The sequence below is a fragment of the Gossypium hirsutum genome, chromosome D13 (assembly GCF_007990345.1).
Source record: "Gossypium hirsutum isolate 1008001.06 chromosome D13, Gossypium_hirsutum_v2.1, whole genome shotgun sequence".
NCBI classification, from domain to species: domain Eukaryota; kingdom Viridiplantae; phylum Streptophyta; class Magnoliopsida; order Malvales; family Malvaceae; genus Gossypium; species Gossypium hirsutum.
Window position 1 is genome coordinate 57621294 of NC_053449.1, and position 16940 is coordinate 57638233.

Below are 16940 nucleotides of genomic sequence, written 5' to 3' on the forward strand. Positions count from 1 at the left end.
CTCTTTACAAATTTAAAATTTAATTATTGTATTTTTAACTTTAGGAATTTAATCCTTTTATTTTTCAGATTTTAAAATGTAATTGCAATTGTTAATATGATTAAAATTTATTTATTAAAGTTGTCAATGTGATATTTTGAAATAAAATATTAAACTTACAGGATAATAAAAAATAATACTGTAATGAATTTAAATTTAATAAAATAACTTTAAAAATATTAATAATTTAATCTAATTTTAACATCTGAAAAATAAAATTTTTTTACTCAATTCTATGAAAAGGGTTGCAGTCTGCTAAGCTTAACTTTGAGAATTTGACCACAGTAAAGTAAAGCAAGGATATAAGCAAAAGTTGCTTAATTTCAAGGCAAAGTGTGATGGGAGTTGTGTGATATCAATGCATAATTGGTCTTCTTGTTCCTTGTTGAAACATCCAAAGGCTTAACCGCTGTTTTCCTTGTTTTTATTATATACTATTTACTTTTATTAAAAAGTTGTCTTTTTCTTTATTATTGAAATATCCAAAGTTTCCCTCTTCTCCGCCCACCATTAATTTTGATATTTGATTCTTTGACATTTTTGGGTGTTTTTTATTTTCTGTTTTCAGTTAACCATTTGATTGAAGAACTTGGGAAACAAGTATTTCTTGCCTATTCCTCTGTTATCTCATCTGGTTGTTTATGCCCTTTATAAAGAGTTTCAGAAGCTTGGATTTTGCACTAAGAACCACTTGTTGTTTTCCTTCTGTTAAATTGCAGGGTCTTTTTGATTAAATTGAGGAAATTCAGTGGGAACCGGTCATGGAGGGCAAATGTGCAATCAAGAAAGATGTTACTGAAGTAATGTTTCTTCTTCTCAGTCATTTAATACTGTTGGTGTTTTAAGCCATTAATGTACATCAAACTTGTTTTTAATCTCCTTGTGGGTTTATGCAGTTAATAGGTAATACCCCTATGGTATATCTGAACCATATCGTCGATGGCTGCGGTGCTCGAATTGCTGCCAAGCTCGAGCTGATGGAACCTTGCTCCAGTGTTAAAGACAGGCATATGCTCTTTTTTTTTCATTTGCATTTTTTATTTTGTACATTGTTCACAGCATCTTGGAAAAGTGTTGCCTGCAAATCAACACCTTTGGTCATTGTTTTATCTATGTGCAGGATTGCATACAGTATGATTAAAGATGCAGAAGATAAGGGCTTGATTACACCAGGGAAGGTATGGTTCCATCTTTCGGATTAATGCATATCAAGTGATTGTTTGATAACCTAACCAGGAAGAAATATAGATCCTATGATCTAATATAGTATGGTCTATTTTTCTGTTTTGCTTGGTATGGTACCTTATTCGGTTTAGCTTTCGGGTTAATGCGTATGAAGTGATGATAACCTAACCGGGGAGGAAGTATAGATCTGCGAACACTTAAATTTTAGATTGTTTCGTAAGATTTTGTTATCATGATATCTTCTGCAGTTTTGCTTCAGTTGACTTTTGATCCAATGAGGGGTATTTAAGCTAACAAATTTCTCATTTGTTCTGCTTATGTTGAAATAATATTGGTTAAAGAGTATCCTTATCGAGCCTACCAGTGGTAATACCGGCATTGGATTGGCTTTCATTGGAGCAGCTAGGGGTTATAGAGTTATTGTCACTATGCCAGCTTCTGTGAGCATTGAGAGGAGAATCGTTCTTCGAGCTTTTGGAGCTGAAGTATGCCTCACAAACCCAGCCAAGGGCTTTAAGGGGGTATTAGACAAGGCTGACGAGATACTGAAGAACACACCTAACAGTTACATGCTACGGCAATTCGCAAACCCTGCCAATCCTCAGGTAGCATCTTTACTGTTGTAACATTTCTATTGTTTCATCAGGTGATGTTTAAAAGAAGTAACGAATTCTTTGTTTAAGATTCATTACGAAACCACCGGTCCAGAGATATGGAAAGACTCGGAAGGGAAAGTTGATGTACTGGTTGCAGGCATAGGGACTGGTGGTACAGTAACAGGTGCAGGGAGATTCCTCAAAGAGAAAAACTCAGAGATCAAGGTTTGTTCCCCATTCGAGACCGAAATTTAGACAAGGAGCCTATGTCCTTGTTGTTATATTCATAAGAGCATATTCTTCTTTTGTCAAAGTATAGGTATATGGGGTAGAACCTGTTGAAAGTGCAGTCTTGAATGGTGGAAAACCTGGTAAATTTTCAAGTCACTTTCTTCCTTTTTTATGTGGTTCGTGCAGTATCTGGTACTTGACTATTTCCTTCATTGCATTGCCTTTGTGATGCATGTCAAAGGCTCTCATCTGATCCAAGGAATTGGTGCTGGTATCATCCCTGATGTTTTGGATGTTGGCCTCCTTGATGAAGTTGTCCAGGTAAGTCTCAACAGCATGTTCAATATTTCAAACAGCTCTTGGAAACTTTGCAATTGATTCGATTTCTGAAAAATTAATGAACTTTCGTTTTTGTCACAAGGATAGTACTTGTTTCCCTTCTAATAATCCGTTTTCCTTTGCCATGGGAAGCACCAATCGTCTGATCTATTGATTATCCTGTATGATGGCCATGGTAGCTTCCTAGAAACAGTCCAATGAGACTTTGCACATCAATCACCCGATCCATTGATTCTCCTGTATGATGACCATAGTAGTTCCTAGAAACAGTTCAAAGAAACGTCGCAATCGCTTCGGTTTCTGAAAAATTAATGATTTTTTCATTTCTGTCATGATAGCAGTACCATTGATTCTCCTGTATGTTGACCATAGTACTTATTGCTGTTCTAACTTCTTAGGTATCTAGTGAAGAAGCCATTCAAACTGCTAAACAGATAGCCTTGAAAGAAGGTTTACTGGTATGTTTGTAATCGTTAATCAATTCTTACGACCCTCTAGATCACTTGTTCTTCTTTTGTCCTTATTCTCTTGGTCATATGAATAATATTGACAGGTTGGTATATCATCTGGTGCTAATACAGCAGCTGCAATTAAGTTGGCAAAGAGGCCTGAAAATGCTGGCAAACTCATAGTTGTGAGTTAATTCCCTTCTTCAAGTTTATCTATATCTTATAGGCTATAATAATTCTTGATATTATTCGGATTCTTCATTTTTTTCTATACTATTGGTGATATATACTTGAACATAGGCATGAAACATAAGCAGGAGATATGACCCAAAATGCTCATGTTTTTTTATTTGTTTAATTGGTTACGTACGACTAACACTTGAGCTTCTCTGTTTTTATATCAGGTAATTTTTCCCAGTGCGGGTGAGCGTTACCTGTCGTCTGCAATGTTTGAGTCCCTAAGGCATGAAGCAGAAAACATGCCCATTGATTGATGCCATTGTTATCCTCAATCACAAATTCCTTGTACTTAGCATTCCACTATGAACTATGTCTACCTCTGCCTTTTTCTTTGTACTTTGTATTCTATGTTATTCGGGTTTAAGATAAATATTAAATATGGGTATGTGTATGGAAAGTCAGACATGGGATATTTGACAACATTTCTAACACTTTTTCTTTTAGCAATTGGAATATCTAGATTAGAAAATTCATTGGTTGGACTATGAGTTTTACCTGGACTTTTGGCAAGATCTTGCGGGTCGGATTCTTGGTGATGAATCTGGTGGATTCCACTTTCTTGATTTCAGTTTCTTCTTGAGTAAATTGGCAACTTCTTTCTTTATTCTCTGTTCTCATGGTCAAACTCTACACCTTCATACTCCTTTTTATTAATAACATTAACATCATTCAAGTCCTTTTTATTAACAACATTAACATCTTTAATTTCTGTCTTGATCATAAATTTGTCTTCCCCACTATTAGAATCCTTATGTTATATATTCCTTAGTTTTTTCTTGATCAATTATTAAATCTTCCTTACTTTAATTTCCTCCCTGATGATTAGAATCAAAGTAAGATTGTGTTTCAACAAATGTGACATCTATGGTAACAGTAATCTTCCTATCAATTGCATCATGACATTTGTAACCTTTTTTATTAGAAGCATATCCAACAAAGACACATTTTTTTGCTCTAGGATCTAGTTTACTTTGGTTGTGAAGATGAACAAAAACACTACACACAAACACTCGGAAGTGTAAATCTATAATCAATTTAGAGTTTAGAAAGACTGAAAGGAGTTCTATAGTTTAGAGTTTTACTAGGCATTCTACTAATAAGATATGTGGTCGTTAACAAGGCTTCTCCCCAAAGATCATGTGGTACCTGACTAGTGAACATCAAGGCTCTAGTTACTTCTAAAAGATGGCGATATTTTCTTTCCACAAACTCATTCTATTGTGGTGTATTTGTACAAGAGCTTTAGTGGACTATTCGATGTTTGGTTAAGAAAATGCCTAATTGGTCACTAAAAAATTTCCCACCATTGTCAATTCTAAATACTTCTATTTTTACACCATATTGTGTTTTCACCATAGCATAAAAAGACTGAAACACATTTTTAGCTTCAGACTTATCTTTTAATAAAAAAAATCCAACAAATGCAAGTATGATCATTAATAAATGTGACAAACCAACATTTTCCTTAAAAAAATTGAGACTCTCGAAGGTCTCCAAACATCACTATGAATTAACAAAAAAAGGTTTTGAAGCTTTATATTTTTAAAGTGAAAAGAATGACCGATGATGTTTAACCAATTCACAAAATTCACAGTGATATGAAGAATGACTTTTATTCTTAAATAAATTAGGTTACAAATGTCTTAAATAGTAAAAATTAGGGTGTCTAAGCCTATAATGTCAAATCATAACCTTATCAAAACTAGAAATAGAGTTTAAACATAAAGTAGTTATTGGTCAACTTAGATGGTCGTCATCAAAAAAGTAAATTCCACCAGATTTTTTAGCATTACCAGTAATCTTTCTCGAGACCATGTCTTGAAATTTACACATAAAAGAGTCAAATATAACACGACAATTTGAGGACTGAGATAATTTACTAATCGATATTAGATTACAAGCTAGATTTGGCACATGTAAAACCAAGAAAGGTGAGATTTTAATAGTACCTTTCCCAGCTATTGCCGAGGACGACCCATTTGCTACTTTGATCTTTTTGTTTCCTGCATAATGTGTGTAAGTTGAGAAAAAAAATGACTACTAGTCATGTGATCACTAGCTCCAGAATCAACGATCTATATTTTTATTTTACAAGGCTTGACACTAAAGAAAACAAAAAAAAATCAGTACCTAATTGGGCAAAGGAGGAAGAAGGACTATTGGATAAGTTAGGAACAGAAGAATTCATCTGAAACTGTGGTGATTGAAAAAGCTTGTGTAGAAGCTCTAATTGTTCCTTAGTGAATGGAGACCCTTCCAGAGAACTTTGCTACTCATGATTTTCATTAGCCATTTGGAAAGCTTTGCTATCCCCAGATTGTGAACCGCGACCATTGCCACTCTTTTTTCTCCCACTCGTTGGTTTTCCATGAAGTTTCCAACACGTTTCTCAAGCGTGCCAATATTTTTTGCAGTGGTCGCACCAAGGGTTTTCCTTTTTTCACTGTCATCATTATTTTAAACCGTCACAAGAGCATAATTATCATCGTTACCTTCAAATCCTGGCCTTAACATTAGTTTTCTCCTTGTTTCCTCTCTTCTAACATCAGAAAAAATCTCATAGAGAGTTGAAAGTAGTTTTTTTCCTAGGATTCGAGATCTTACTTCATCAAATTCTTTATTTAAACCAGCCAGAAATAAATAAGCTCGCTTATTCTCTTCTTTTTTCATAGCTTTTACACTGTCTCTGGGACACTCCCATTCATCATTATAACATTGATCCAGCTCTTGCCAAAAAGACATCATCTCATTATAATAAAAAGTAACTTGTCTTGCCTTCTAGAGTTCTATTTTTAACTCAAAGATCTGTGAAACCTTTTCTAAATTTGAATAGGTGTCTTTCATAGCATCCCAAACATCTTTAACAGTCGAAAGAAAAAGAAAATGTTTACCTATGGATCCTTCCATGGAATTAATAAGCCACACAATTGTCATAGAATTTTCTGACCTCCACGTGCTCATCTTTAGATCGCCCTCCTTTGGTTGCTTGACTTTTCCATTTAAATGACCGAGCTTGTCGTGCAATTGTTAACTTCACGGATTGCGGCTATTTGAGATAATTCTTGTCATTCAGCTTGTGAGATGTCAGCTGAAAAGAGAAGTTTGACGCCTCTATCCCTTGAGTCATTGCACTTTCAGTAGTTGTTTCGATGGTAGAACTTTCTACCTTCGCTTGGTTGTTGGATCTCTTATCTCCAGTGAAGGCTATTTTAACTATGATGTTATTGGAGATTTAACTTAACTCACATGCCATGAAAGTTTTCAAGAGAGCTATTCAATAAAACTGTTCTAAATTTTATTAAATAAAGAATTGAATTTAAATAGAAAAAATAGTTATAACCTAATTGGAAAAACAATTCATTTATTCTAGTAAACTACTAAAAGATAAAATAAAATATTTTGTGTTTCATGTATTTCAACATGTATGATATGTATAAGCTCAATTGTTTATAGTTTCTTTTTTCTTTAATTTCCATATTTGAATATTTGGAAGGTTGTCAAAGAATTATATTTTTATACCATATTTGAATATATGTTGATATCGAAACATGAATACTTCTAGAAATATAAAAGAAAATTTAATATAATTTTTTCTAATATAATAGAAAAAATGTGTCATAAATTAAAAAAAAAGTTAAACAAGGTATAAGGTGATTAGTAGATGCAGGGTTGCTTGGAGGGTTGAAAGACATGGGCGAAATGGGATTGGTAGGGTTAAACGATGTAGAATTTTGTGTTGTGGGGGCATTGAGGAAACTAGCGAAACGAGAAACAAATGGATCAGTAAAGGATGGAGCAATAGGAAGCGACTATGAACTCTTTTTTAGCAGGTTTTGATAATAACCAAAAGATGGAAGTCCAAGGATAAGGAGAATAATAACTCAGAGAAGAAGCCTATAAGGTGTCCATTGATGAGGATGTTAACACTGCAAAGGTGAATAAGCTGAAGCAACTTCTCATGACATTTTCTGTTTGGCAGAAGGCAGACTTTTGCATCCATGGCAAGAAAATATAAAGGGAGAATATCAGAAGTTACGGTATTTTGATTCTTTAATTTTTTTAAAGTATTCATGTTTGACATATTTGGATATGAGTATGACTATATGATGATATAATCCTCTAAATTTGTGAAATAACTTTGGAAAGAAAAAAACCCTTTGTAAGATACCCATATTGGATACTCACTTGGAGTCTGAATTTGGGTAAGGTAGGATATGCTCGGATTTAGGTGTGGTTTCCGAAGATTGGTATGTTCAATTTCATTTAAGTTATCTTATGAATTTGAAAGGCATTTGGAGGTTGATATCAATATGCTCATGTGTCAAAATATTCAAGCAAAGTAAAAAAGAAAATGTTTTCCACATCAGTAGGCAAGCGCATACACTGTTGACTAGAACCATGGAAATACATTACGTTATTTTAAGAATGTAGGTAGAAATACGATTCTTTGTAACCTAGTGAACGAAAACAATTAAATAACAAAATATAATAAAATAATATAATATATTCTTACGTTTTTCTAAGCTTATCTTGAGACTTTAACCATACTAAAACAAGAATATAGTTTAAAGTTGCTTACTTCAAGGAAAGGTGTGATGGGGTAGGTGTAATTCATTGATTAGTGAGGTATCAGTGAAGTGGCCACTTTACATGTTCTTATATGTAATCTTTTTTTTATTTTTGTCTTCTTGTTTATTGTTGGAATATCCAAAGGTATCACCACCAACTATTGATTTATTCTTTGATTTTTTTACATTCTTGGGTGTTTTCTATTTCCTTTTTCTCATCACATGTTTGATTGATTCTTCTGTTTCCACAGCTTGGGGAACAAGTATTTCTTGCCTATTTCTTGGTTATCTGAGCCGGTTTATGCCCTTTATAAACAGTTCAGAAGCTTGCGTTTTGCAATAAGAAAACCTTGTTTTCCTTTGTTAAATTGCGGAGATTCTGAGAATCCGCCATGGAGGACAAATATGCAATCAAGAAAGATGTTACTGAAGTAATGTTTCTTTTCTCAATCATTTAATTGTTGTTGATATTGCCATTAGTCTTCTGCAACTTGTTTTAATCTCATCGTGGCTTATGCAGTTAATAGGTAACACGCCTATGGTATATCTGAACAATATCGTCGATGGTTGCGGAGCTCGAATTGCTGCCAAGCTTGAACTGATGGAACCTTGCTCCAGTGTTAAAGACAGGCATAAACTTCATTTACATTTGATTTTTACCTTCTTCACAGCATCTTGCGAACTGTTACCTGCAGAATAATGCCTTTGTTCATTGTTTATCGATCCCCAGGATTCCATACAGTTTATGATTAAAGATGCAGAAGATAAGGGATTGATTACACCCGGGAAGGTATGGTACCGTATTCGAAGATGCTTTGCTCAGTTTAGCTTCCCGGTTAATGCATATGAAGTGATTGTTTGATACCTAACCAGGATGAAATATAGACCCAAGAACAGTTAAAACTTCAGATTGTTTTGGAAGACTATCGTAATATCTTCTGCAGTTTTGCGTCAATTGACTTTTGATCAAATGAGGGCAATTTTCCACATGCAATGGTCCAGACACGGAACATTTAAGCTAACAAATTTCCCGTTTCTTCTGCATATATTGAAATAATATCGGCTATAGAGTGTTCTCATCGACACTACCAGTGTAATACCGGCATTGCAATGGCTTTCATTGGGGCAGCCAGGGGTTATAAAGTTATTGTCACAATGCCAGCTTATATGAGCATCGAGAGGAGAATCGTTCTTCGAGCTTTTGGAGCTGAGGTACGACTCACAGACCCAGCCAAGGGCTTTAAAGGGCCATTAGGCAAGGCTTTGGAGATACTAAAGAACACACGTAATGGTTACATGCTTCGGCAATTTGAAAACCCTTCCAATCCAAAGGTAATATCTTTATTGTTATAACATTTCCAGTGTTTCATCAGGTGATGTTTAAACGAAGTAATGAATTCTTTGTTTAAGATCCATTACGAAACCACTGGTCCAGAGATATGGAAAGACTCAAAAGGGAAAGTTGATGTATTGGTTGCTGTTGTGCGGAAGCGTGTAAAAGAGTAAAATTATTGTACTAATAAATCACACTAAGTTCAATTCCCAGGAAAGAGAGGTGGATCGCAAGGATCGCTTAAGTACCAGGTCTTTCCTAGCCAGAATATCCCTCAATCGTAATTTAATAGCACAATAAATCACTACAATCACACACACAATTCATGCAGAATAATACAATAAAGAACACAAGAATTTAACGAGGTTCAGCAAATTTTGCCTACGTCCTCGGGCACTACCAAATATATTTCACTCCAAAATACAAGTGAGAATTTACAAAGAGAGAGAGAGAAAACAATGCCTTAAGTAGAGAATGGCAAGTTTGAGATACAGAATGAGAGATGGTTATGCCTATTTATAGTTGAGGTTCAGGGATCAACTTGCAAAGTCACTTTACAATTAGGGACCATATATTGCAAATATCTCAGATTTTATTATGCCAATATCTCGATACCCATATCTTTGACTTTCCAATATTTGATACCCATATCTTTGACTTTCCAATATTTGATACCCATATCTTTGACTTTCTATTATTTGATACCCATATCTTTGATTTTCCATAAATATGGATAATTCCCAATAATCTCCACCTTGAAGATTTGATTCGAGTAATCTTATCTTCACACAATTCTCTCTGCCTTTGTCAACAACACTTGATAGTGCCTTCTTCAACTGTTAAACATGCAGAATATTGATCAAGTTCAAACAATGTTCGAACTTGATTGTTGTTACCACATTGGTCATCATATCTGCGGGATTATCTGCAGTCTTAATCTTCTGAAGGTGAATTTTCCCCTCATCAATAATTTCCCGCACAAAGTGGAAACGTACATCGATATGCTTTATACGTGCATGATAGACTTGATTCTTTGCTAAATGAATAGCACTTTGACTATCACAATACACATTAATATGCTCCTGGACCAATCCCAAGGTTTTAACCATACCTTGTAACCAAATAGCTTCCTTTACAGCCTCTGTTACAACCATGTATTCAGCTTCTGTGGTTGACAACGCAATTGTAGACTGCAATGTAGACTTCCAACTTATTGGTCCTCCAGCAAGAGTAAACACATAACCAGTGGTTGATCTTCGTTTGTCCAAATCACCGGCATAATCAGAATCAACGTACCCAACAACACCTTTACCAAGTGTAGTATCCTGCTTGAACAGTAATCCAATATCCATGGTCTTATGAATATACCGTAGAATCCATTTCACAGCTTGCCAATGTCCTTTTCCAGGATTATGCATATACCTGCTCACTATACTAACTGCCTGTGGAATGTCGGGTCTTGTACACACCATTGCATACATCAAGCTACCTACTGCATTAGAATACGGAACTTGTAACATGTATTCTTGTTCCGTATTTGTCGAAGGAGATAGTTGTGCAGAAAGCTTGAAATGAGAAGCCAACGGGGTACTTACAGCTTTAGTCTGCTCGTTCATGCCAAACTTCTGTAGTATCTTCTTTAAATATTGCTTCTGAGATAAACTAACTCTGCCATGAGCTCTATCCCTACATATTTCCATGCCAAGGATCTTCTTAGCTTCACCTAGATCTTTCATCTCAAACTCAAGGTTGAGTTGAGTCTTCAATCTCTCAATTTCAACTTTACTCTTAGATGCTATCAACATATCATCAACATATAAGAGCAAGTATACGAAAAATCCTTCTTGTAGCTTCTGAAAATACACGCAATGATCAAATTTACTTCTTGTATACCTTTGCCCTTTCATGAACTGATCAAATCGCTTGTACCACTGCCTTGGAGATTGTTTCAATCCATAAAGCGACTTTGTTAGTTTGCAAACCCAATTTTCTTTATCAGCAACCTTGAATCCATCTGGCTGAGTCATATAGATTTCCTCTTCCAAATCACCGTGTAAAAATACGGTCTTCACATCGAGCTGAACTAGTTCAAGATCATATTGCGCAACCAAGGCTAGCAAAATCCGAATAGACGAATGCTTCACAACTGGAGAAAATACTTCATTGTAGTCTATTCCTTCTTTCTGAGCGTAACCCTTTGCTACCAATCTAGCCTTGTATCGAACTTCATTTTTATCAGGAAATCCTTCCTTCTTTGCATATACCCATTTGCATCCAATTGCCTTTTTTCCTTTAGGTAGTGTCACCAACTCCCAAGTCCTATTTTTATGAAGAGACTGCATTTCTTCATTCATAGCTTGCTTCCACTTTACACTATCAGAGTTACTTCTTGCTTCTGTGTAAGTAGAAGGAACACCATCATCTGCAATTGGAAGTGCATAGGCCATCATATCATCAAAGCGAGCAGGCATACGAATCTCTCTTCTTGGCCTTCTATATGCAATTGAATCATGTTGTTGTAGAAGTTCTTGGGTCGAAACTTCTTCATCATTTGGTCCTTCAATATTAGCTGGATCATCATTAACCTTTTCAAGCTCCACCTACTGCAAAGTGCCACTGGTTGTGTTATCCTTTTGTGAATCATTGTTCTTCATCATGGTTGATTCATCAAAAGTCACATCTCTACTGAAAATTATTTTCCTTGTATCAGGACACCAGAGACGGTATCCTTTTACTCCACCAGTTATACCCATGAATAATGCTTTCTTTGCTCTTGGGTCTAACTTAGATTCTTTTACATGATAATATGCAGTGGAACCAAAAATATGTAAAGAGTCATAATCAATAGCAGGTTTACCAGCCCACCTCTCCATAGGAGTTTTTCCATTTATTGCAGCTGATGGCAACCGATTAATTAGATGGCACGCATATGTAACTGCCTCAGCCCAAAATTCTTTGCCCAATCCAGCATTGGACAACATACATCGAACTTTCTTCAGTATAGTCCGATTCATACGTTCTGCCACCCCATTCTGTTGTGGTGTATCTCGAACAGTGAAGTGTCGTACAATACCTTCATCGTGACATACTTGTAGAAATGGATCATTCTTGTACTCAGTACCATTGTCTGATCGAAGTCGTTTGACTTTTCGACCAGCCTGGGTCTCCACCATCTTCTTCCATTTCAGAAATACATCCAAAACTTCATTTTTCCTTTTCATTAGATACACCCATACTTTTCTTGAATAATCATCAACAAAAGTAACAAAATAGTGCATACATCCCAAAGAAGCCACTTTAGTAGGTCCCCACACATCACTGTGAACGTAGTCCAGAATTTCTTTTGTATTGTGAATTGCTGAACCAAATTTTATCCTCGTCTGCTTGCCCAGAACACAATGTTCACAGAATTCCAATTTGCAAGAATTTGCACCTTTCAACAAAAACTCTGCAAAGCTTTTTCACCAGCATGTCCCAATCGCATATGCCATAACCTGGTAGCCTCTGAATCTGCATCTTTCGTAAAAGCTGTTGATGTTGATCCAATAACTGTACTTCCATTTAAATAGTACAGATTATTCCTTCTTGTGCCTTTCATCACCGTCAATACCCCAGCTACTACCTTTAGTAATCCATCTCTCAAAGTGATTGTGAGCCCTTTAGATTCTAGGACCCCTAATGAGATAAGATTTTTCTTCAAGCTAGGTATGTAGCGAACATCTGTCAAGACTTGAATTGAGCCGTCGTGATTCTTCAATTGGATTGTACCTACTCCCATTGTCTTACAAGCGCTATCCTTTCCCATAAAAACAACTCCACCTTCTAGTTCTTTAAGACTAGAAAACCAGTCCTTATTAGGACACATATGGTAAGTACATCCCGAATCCAAAATCCACTCATCTGTATGACATGCCATTGCCATGCCAACCAAGCTAAAGTCTGACTCCTCATCACGCTCCGCTACACATGCATCAGAAATAGCTTTACCCTTTTGTAACTTAGGACAATTCTTTTTCCAATGCCCTTTCTCACGACAAAAAGCACATTCATCTTTGGCAGGTCTCCCTTTGGACTTACTCCTTCTACCAGATTTGTTGCTGCGCGAACGACTTCTTACTGTTAAGACTTCTGTAGTTGTATCTCTGTGATCTTTTTTATCTTTCTTTCGAGTCTCAGATCTATACAACGCACTACAGACTGCATCAAATGTGATTGTATCCTTCCCATGAAGCAATGTGGTGGTAAGATGATCATATTCATCAGGAAGAGAATTCAACAACAGTAATGCCTTGTCTTCATCTTCAAATTTCTCATCCAAATTTAGCAAGTCTGCTAAAATTTTATTGAATGAGTTCACATGGTCATTCATCGACATACCGGGTGCATACGTGAATCGATAAAGTTTCTTTTTCATATAAAACCTATTTTCAAGACTTTTTGTTAGAAACTTTTCTTCCAGTGTATCCCACAACTTCTTCGCTGATGTCTCCCTCATGACAGAGTACTTCTGCTCTTTGGCCAAACATAGGCGAATTGTTCCACATGCCTGTCTATTGATCTTGGCTCACTCCTTGTCATCCATCTTGTCAGGTTTTTCTTCAAGGGCTATATCCAGCTCTTGCTGACATAAGACATCCAGGATCTCACATTGCCACATACCAAAATTATTGGTACCATCAAATTTCTCTACTTCAAATTTCGCATTGGTCACAGTAGTCTTTGACGATGACTTTTCCATTTTTTTCTCCTCAATCCCAACTACAGTACGTGAACAGTGCCGTGAACGATCGTATTCCCCAAGTACGAATCTAGCTCTGATACCAATTGTTGTGCGGAAGCGTGTAAAAGAGTAAAATTATTGTACTAAAAAATCACACTAAGTTCAATTCCCAGGAAAGAGAGGTGGATCGCAAGGATCGCTTAAGTACCAGGCCTTTCCTAGCCAGAATATCCCTCAATCGTAATTTAATAGCACAATAAATCACTACAATCACACACACAATTCATGCAGAATAATACAATAAAGAACACAAGAATTTAACGAGGTTCAGCAAATTTTGCCTACGTCCTCGGGCACTACCAAATATATTTCACTCCAAAATACAAGTGAGAATTTACAAAGAGAGAGAGAGAAAACAATGCCTTAAGTAGAGAATGGCAAGTTTGAGATACAGAATGAGAGATGGTTATGCCTATTTATAGTTGAGGTTCAGGGATCAACTTGCAAAGTCACTTTACAATTAGGGACCATATATTGCAAATATCTCAGATTTTATTATGCCAATATCTCGATACCCATATCTTTGACTTTCCAATATTTGATACCCATATCTTTGACTTTCTATTATTTGATACCCATATCTTTGATTTTCCATAAATATGGATAATTCCCAATAGTTGCTGGAATAGGGACTGGTGGGACAGTAACAGGTGCAGGGAGATTCCTCAAAGAGAAAAACTCAAAGATCAATTGTTCCCCATTTGAGACCCAAATTCAGACAAGGAGCCAATGTCTTTGTTGTTATGCTAATAAGAACGTATTCTTCTTTTGTCAACATATAGGTATATGGCGTGGAACCCGTTGAAAGTGCAGTCTTAAATGGTGGAAATCCCGGTAAAGTTTCAGGTCACTTTCACCCTTTGTTCTGTGATTCGTGCGATATCAAGTACTTAATTATTTCCTTCATTACATTACCTGCGCTTTGCATGTCAAAGGCTCTCATCTGATCCAAGGAATTGGTGCTGGTATCATCCCTGATGTTTTGGATGTTGGCCTCCTTGATGAAGTTGTCCAGGTAAGTCTCAATAGCATCACATTCGAATTCATTTGTCGAAGTTTCTGAATGTGCTTTTCTCCCTCAGAAACAGTTCTAGGAAACATTGCCATTGGTTTTATTTCTGAAAAATCAACAAATTTCCATTTCTGTCACGATAATGGTATTCTTTTTCCTTATATGAACTGATTTCATTCGCCATATCGATCATCAATCATCTGATCCATTGATTATCCTTTATGATGCCGTTGTAGTTTCCTACAAACAGTTCAATGAAACTCTGCAATGGCTTTGATTTTTGAAAATTTAAAGAACTTCCATTTCTGTCACTATGATAGTATTCTTTTTCCTCATAAGAACCCATTTTATTCACCATGGCAAGCATCAATCACCTGATCCATTGTTTATCCTATATGATGCATGGTAGTTTCCTATTCCACATATTTATACTTCTCTTGCTGTTGTAAGTTCTTAGATATCCAGTGAAGAAGCCATTGAAACTGCTAAACTGTTAGCCTTGAAAGAAGGCTTGCTGGTATGCTCATAATCATTACTCAATTGTTACAACCGTCTCGACCACTTGTTCTTCTTTTTCCTTATCTGTTTCCTCAAATGAATCGATCTTGACAGGTTGGTATATCATCTGGTGCTGCAGCAGCAGCTGCAATTAAGTTGGCAAAGAGGCCAGAAAACTCAGGCAAACTCATAGTTGTGAGTTGCATTCCCTTCTTCAAGTTAGATACATATCCTATATAGATAATAATGCCCATCCCAATCGAGCTAAGACTCAATTAATTTTCCAAACTCAAATTTTAAAATTTACTACATTACCGAAAAATCTTTCCAACTTTTCTTTTTCATACATTTGAATATTTAACTTATTTTGTTCGTATTCATTATTTTTCTTAAAATGCTTGTATATTTTGACCCTAAATAGTTATGCATCCCCGACACTTGAGCTTCCTTGTTTTTATTTTACAGGTAATTTTTCCCGGCGCTGGTGAGCGTTACCTGTCGTCTGCATTGTTTGAATCCTTAAGGCATGAAGCGGAAAACATGGCCATAGATTGATGCCATTATTATCCTAAGAATATGGATTTTAAATTATTATAATTATTAAAAGTTCCTTTTAACTTATATCTCATTTTTTTTAGTTTAAGGTTTTTCGTATAATTTTTATTTTCTTTTTTAATATTTAATTCAAAATTTAAAACAAATAAAACATGAAAGGATGAAATACATAACTAAGTATAACGTAGAATCACAGTTTTATATAATCTTTTATTATAAAATACACCGAATAAAATGCTGATAAAAGCAATGTAAAAAAGAAAATTTATGTTCTTAGATTAAATTGCACCTAAATTTTAAAAATATTTTACAGTTAAATAAAAATAAAAATAATTCTATTTGGATAAATTGAAATTTTCTTATTTAGATAAGAGTGGTCGGATTGTACAGCCAATCCAATCTGATCCAAGCTAGATTTTGAACAAAATGTTTTTGACTTTTATCGATATCTATATGGCCCAAATAAAAATAAAGAAATAAAATTTTAATTTAAAATTATAAAATATACTTTTTAAAGATACCAAAAATATTTCCGGACCATAGTTTGGCCCAAACCATTAACACGCGGCTATTGGACAGGTTTGGTAGTTTATCGGAAATGTTTTGATGTTTCCAGAACGACGCCGTTTGGACCGGCTATCTTACAACATCGATAAGCCAGCCAGAATGCCACTCTTCTTCTCCCCCACTCTCGTCTTTTGACTTTCAAGTTCAGTTTTTTCGCAGAAGAGTTTTTTTATTTTGAAATTTATTAATTTTATTCATTTAATGATCCTTCCTTCACCTAAATCTCTGTTTCTTCATTTCATATCTCTTCCAACATCGAAGGGAAAAAAATAATTAAAAAAAATCAAACTTCGAGACGCACTAGAAATTTTCTAGGGTTTAATTAAGCTCTCTCTCTCTCTCTCTTCTTTATCTCTGATTATTGTCAAACCGACGTCGATCTCATCTTCGAAGACCGTCTCGGTAAGTTCAAAGATTTAGTCTCCTCACTTCTTTTCTCGTTTTTTTAATAAAAAATTCTATCATTGAATTCAGGCTTTCTCGGCGATCATTTCAAGTTTGCTTATCTCTGCATTTATTTAGTTGACTTTTTTGTTAGATTTTCCTTT

At 35.4% G+C, this 16940-nt stretch overlaps 1 protein-coding gene and 1 pseudogene across 9 annotated transcripts; both read left to right on the top strand.

Annotated features, from left to right (window-relative positions):
- The first annotated feature begins 753 nt into the window (after positions 1-753).
- LOC107919896 (bifunctional L-3-cyanoalanine synthase/cysteine synthase D1) lies at positions 754-8033 on the top strand. 9 transcript variants are annotated; one of them, XR_005923080.1, is made up of 11 exons: positions 754-839; positions 936-1045; positions 1160-1217; positions 1566-1829; positions 1908-2045; positions 2140-2191; positions 2293-2372; positions 2523-2629; positions 2789-2848; positions 2944-3024; positions 3244-3312. XR_005923080.1 is itself a non-coding variant. In XM_041109261.1 (10 exons), the coding sequence occupies exons 1-10, from the start codon at positions 801-803 to the stop codon at positions 3331-3333; spliced, it is 972 nt and encodes a 323-aa protein (XP_040965195.1). In that variant the 5' UTR covers positions 754-800; the 3' UTR covers positions 3334-3552. The 9 variants fall into 9 exon arrangements, 3 of the variants coding, with proteins under 3 accessions (XP_040965195.1, XP_040965194.1, XP_040965196.1); XR_005923081.1 differs by lacking the exon at positions 2523-2629 and having other exon boundaries at positions 2135-2191; XR_005923078.1 differs by lacking the exon at positions 2140-2191 and having other exon boundaries at positions 2238-2372.
- On the top strand, positions 7913-15891 carry LOC107919068 (bifunctional L-3-cyanoalanine synthase/cysteine synthase D1-like; annotated as a pseudogene).
- Positions 15892-16940: the final 1049 nt, after the last annotated feature.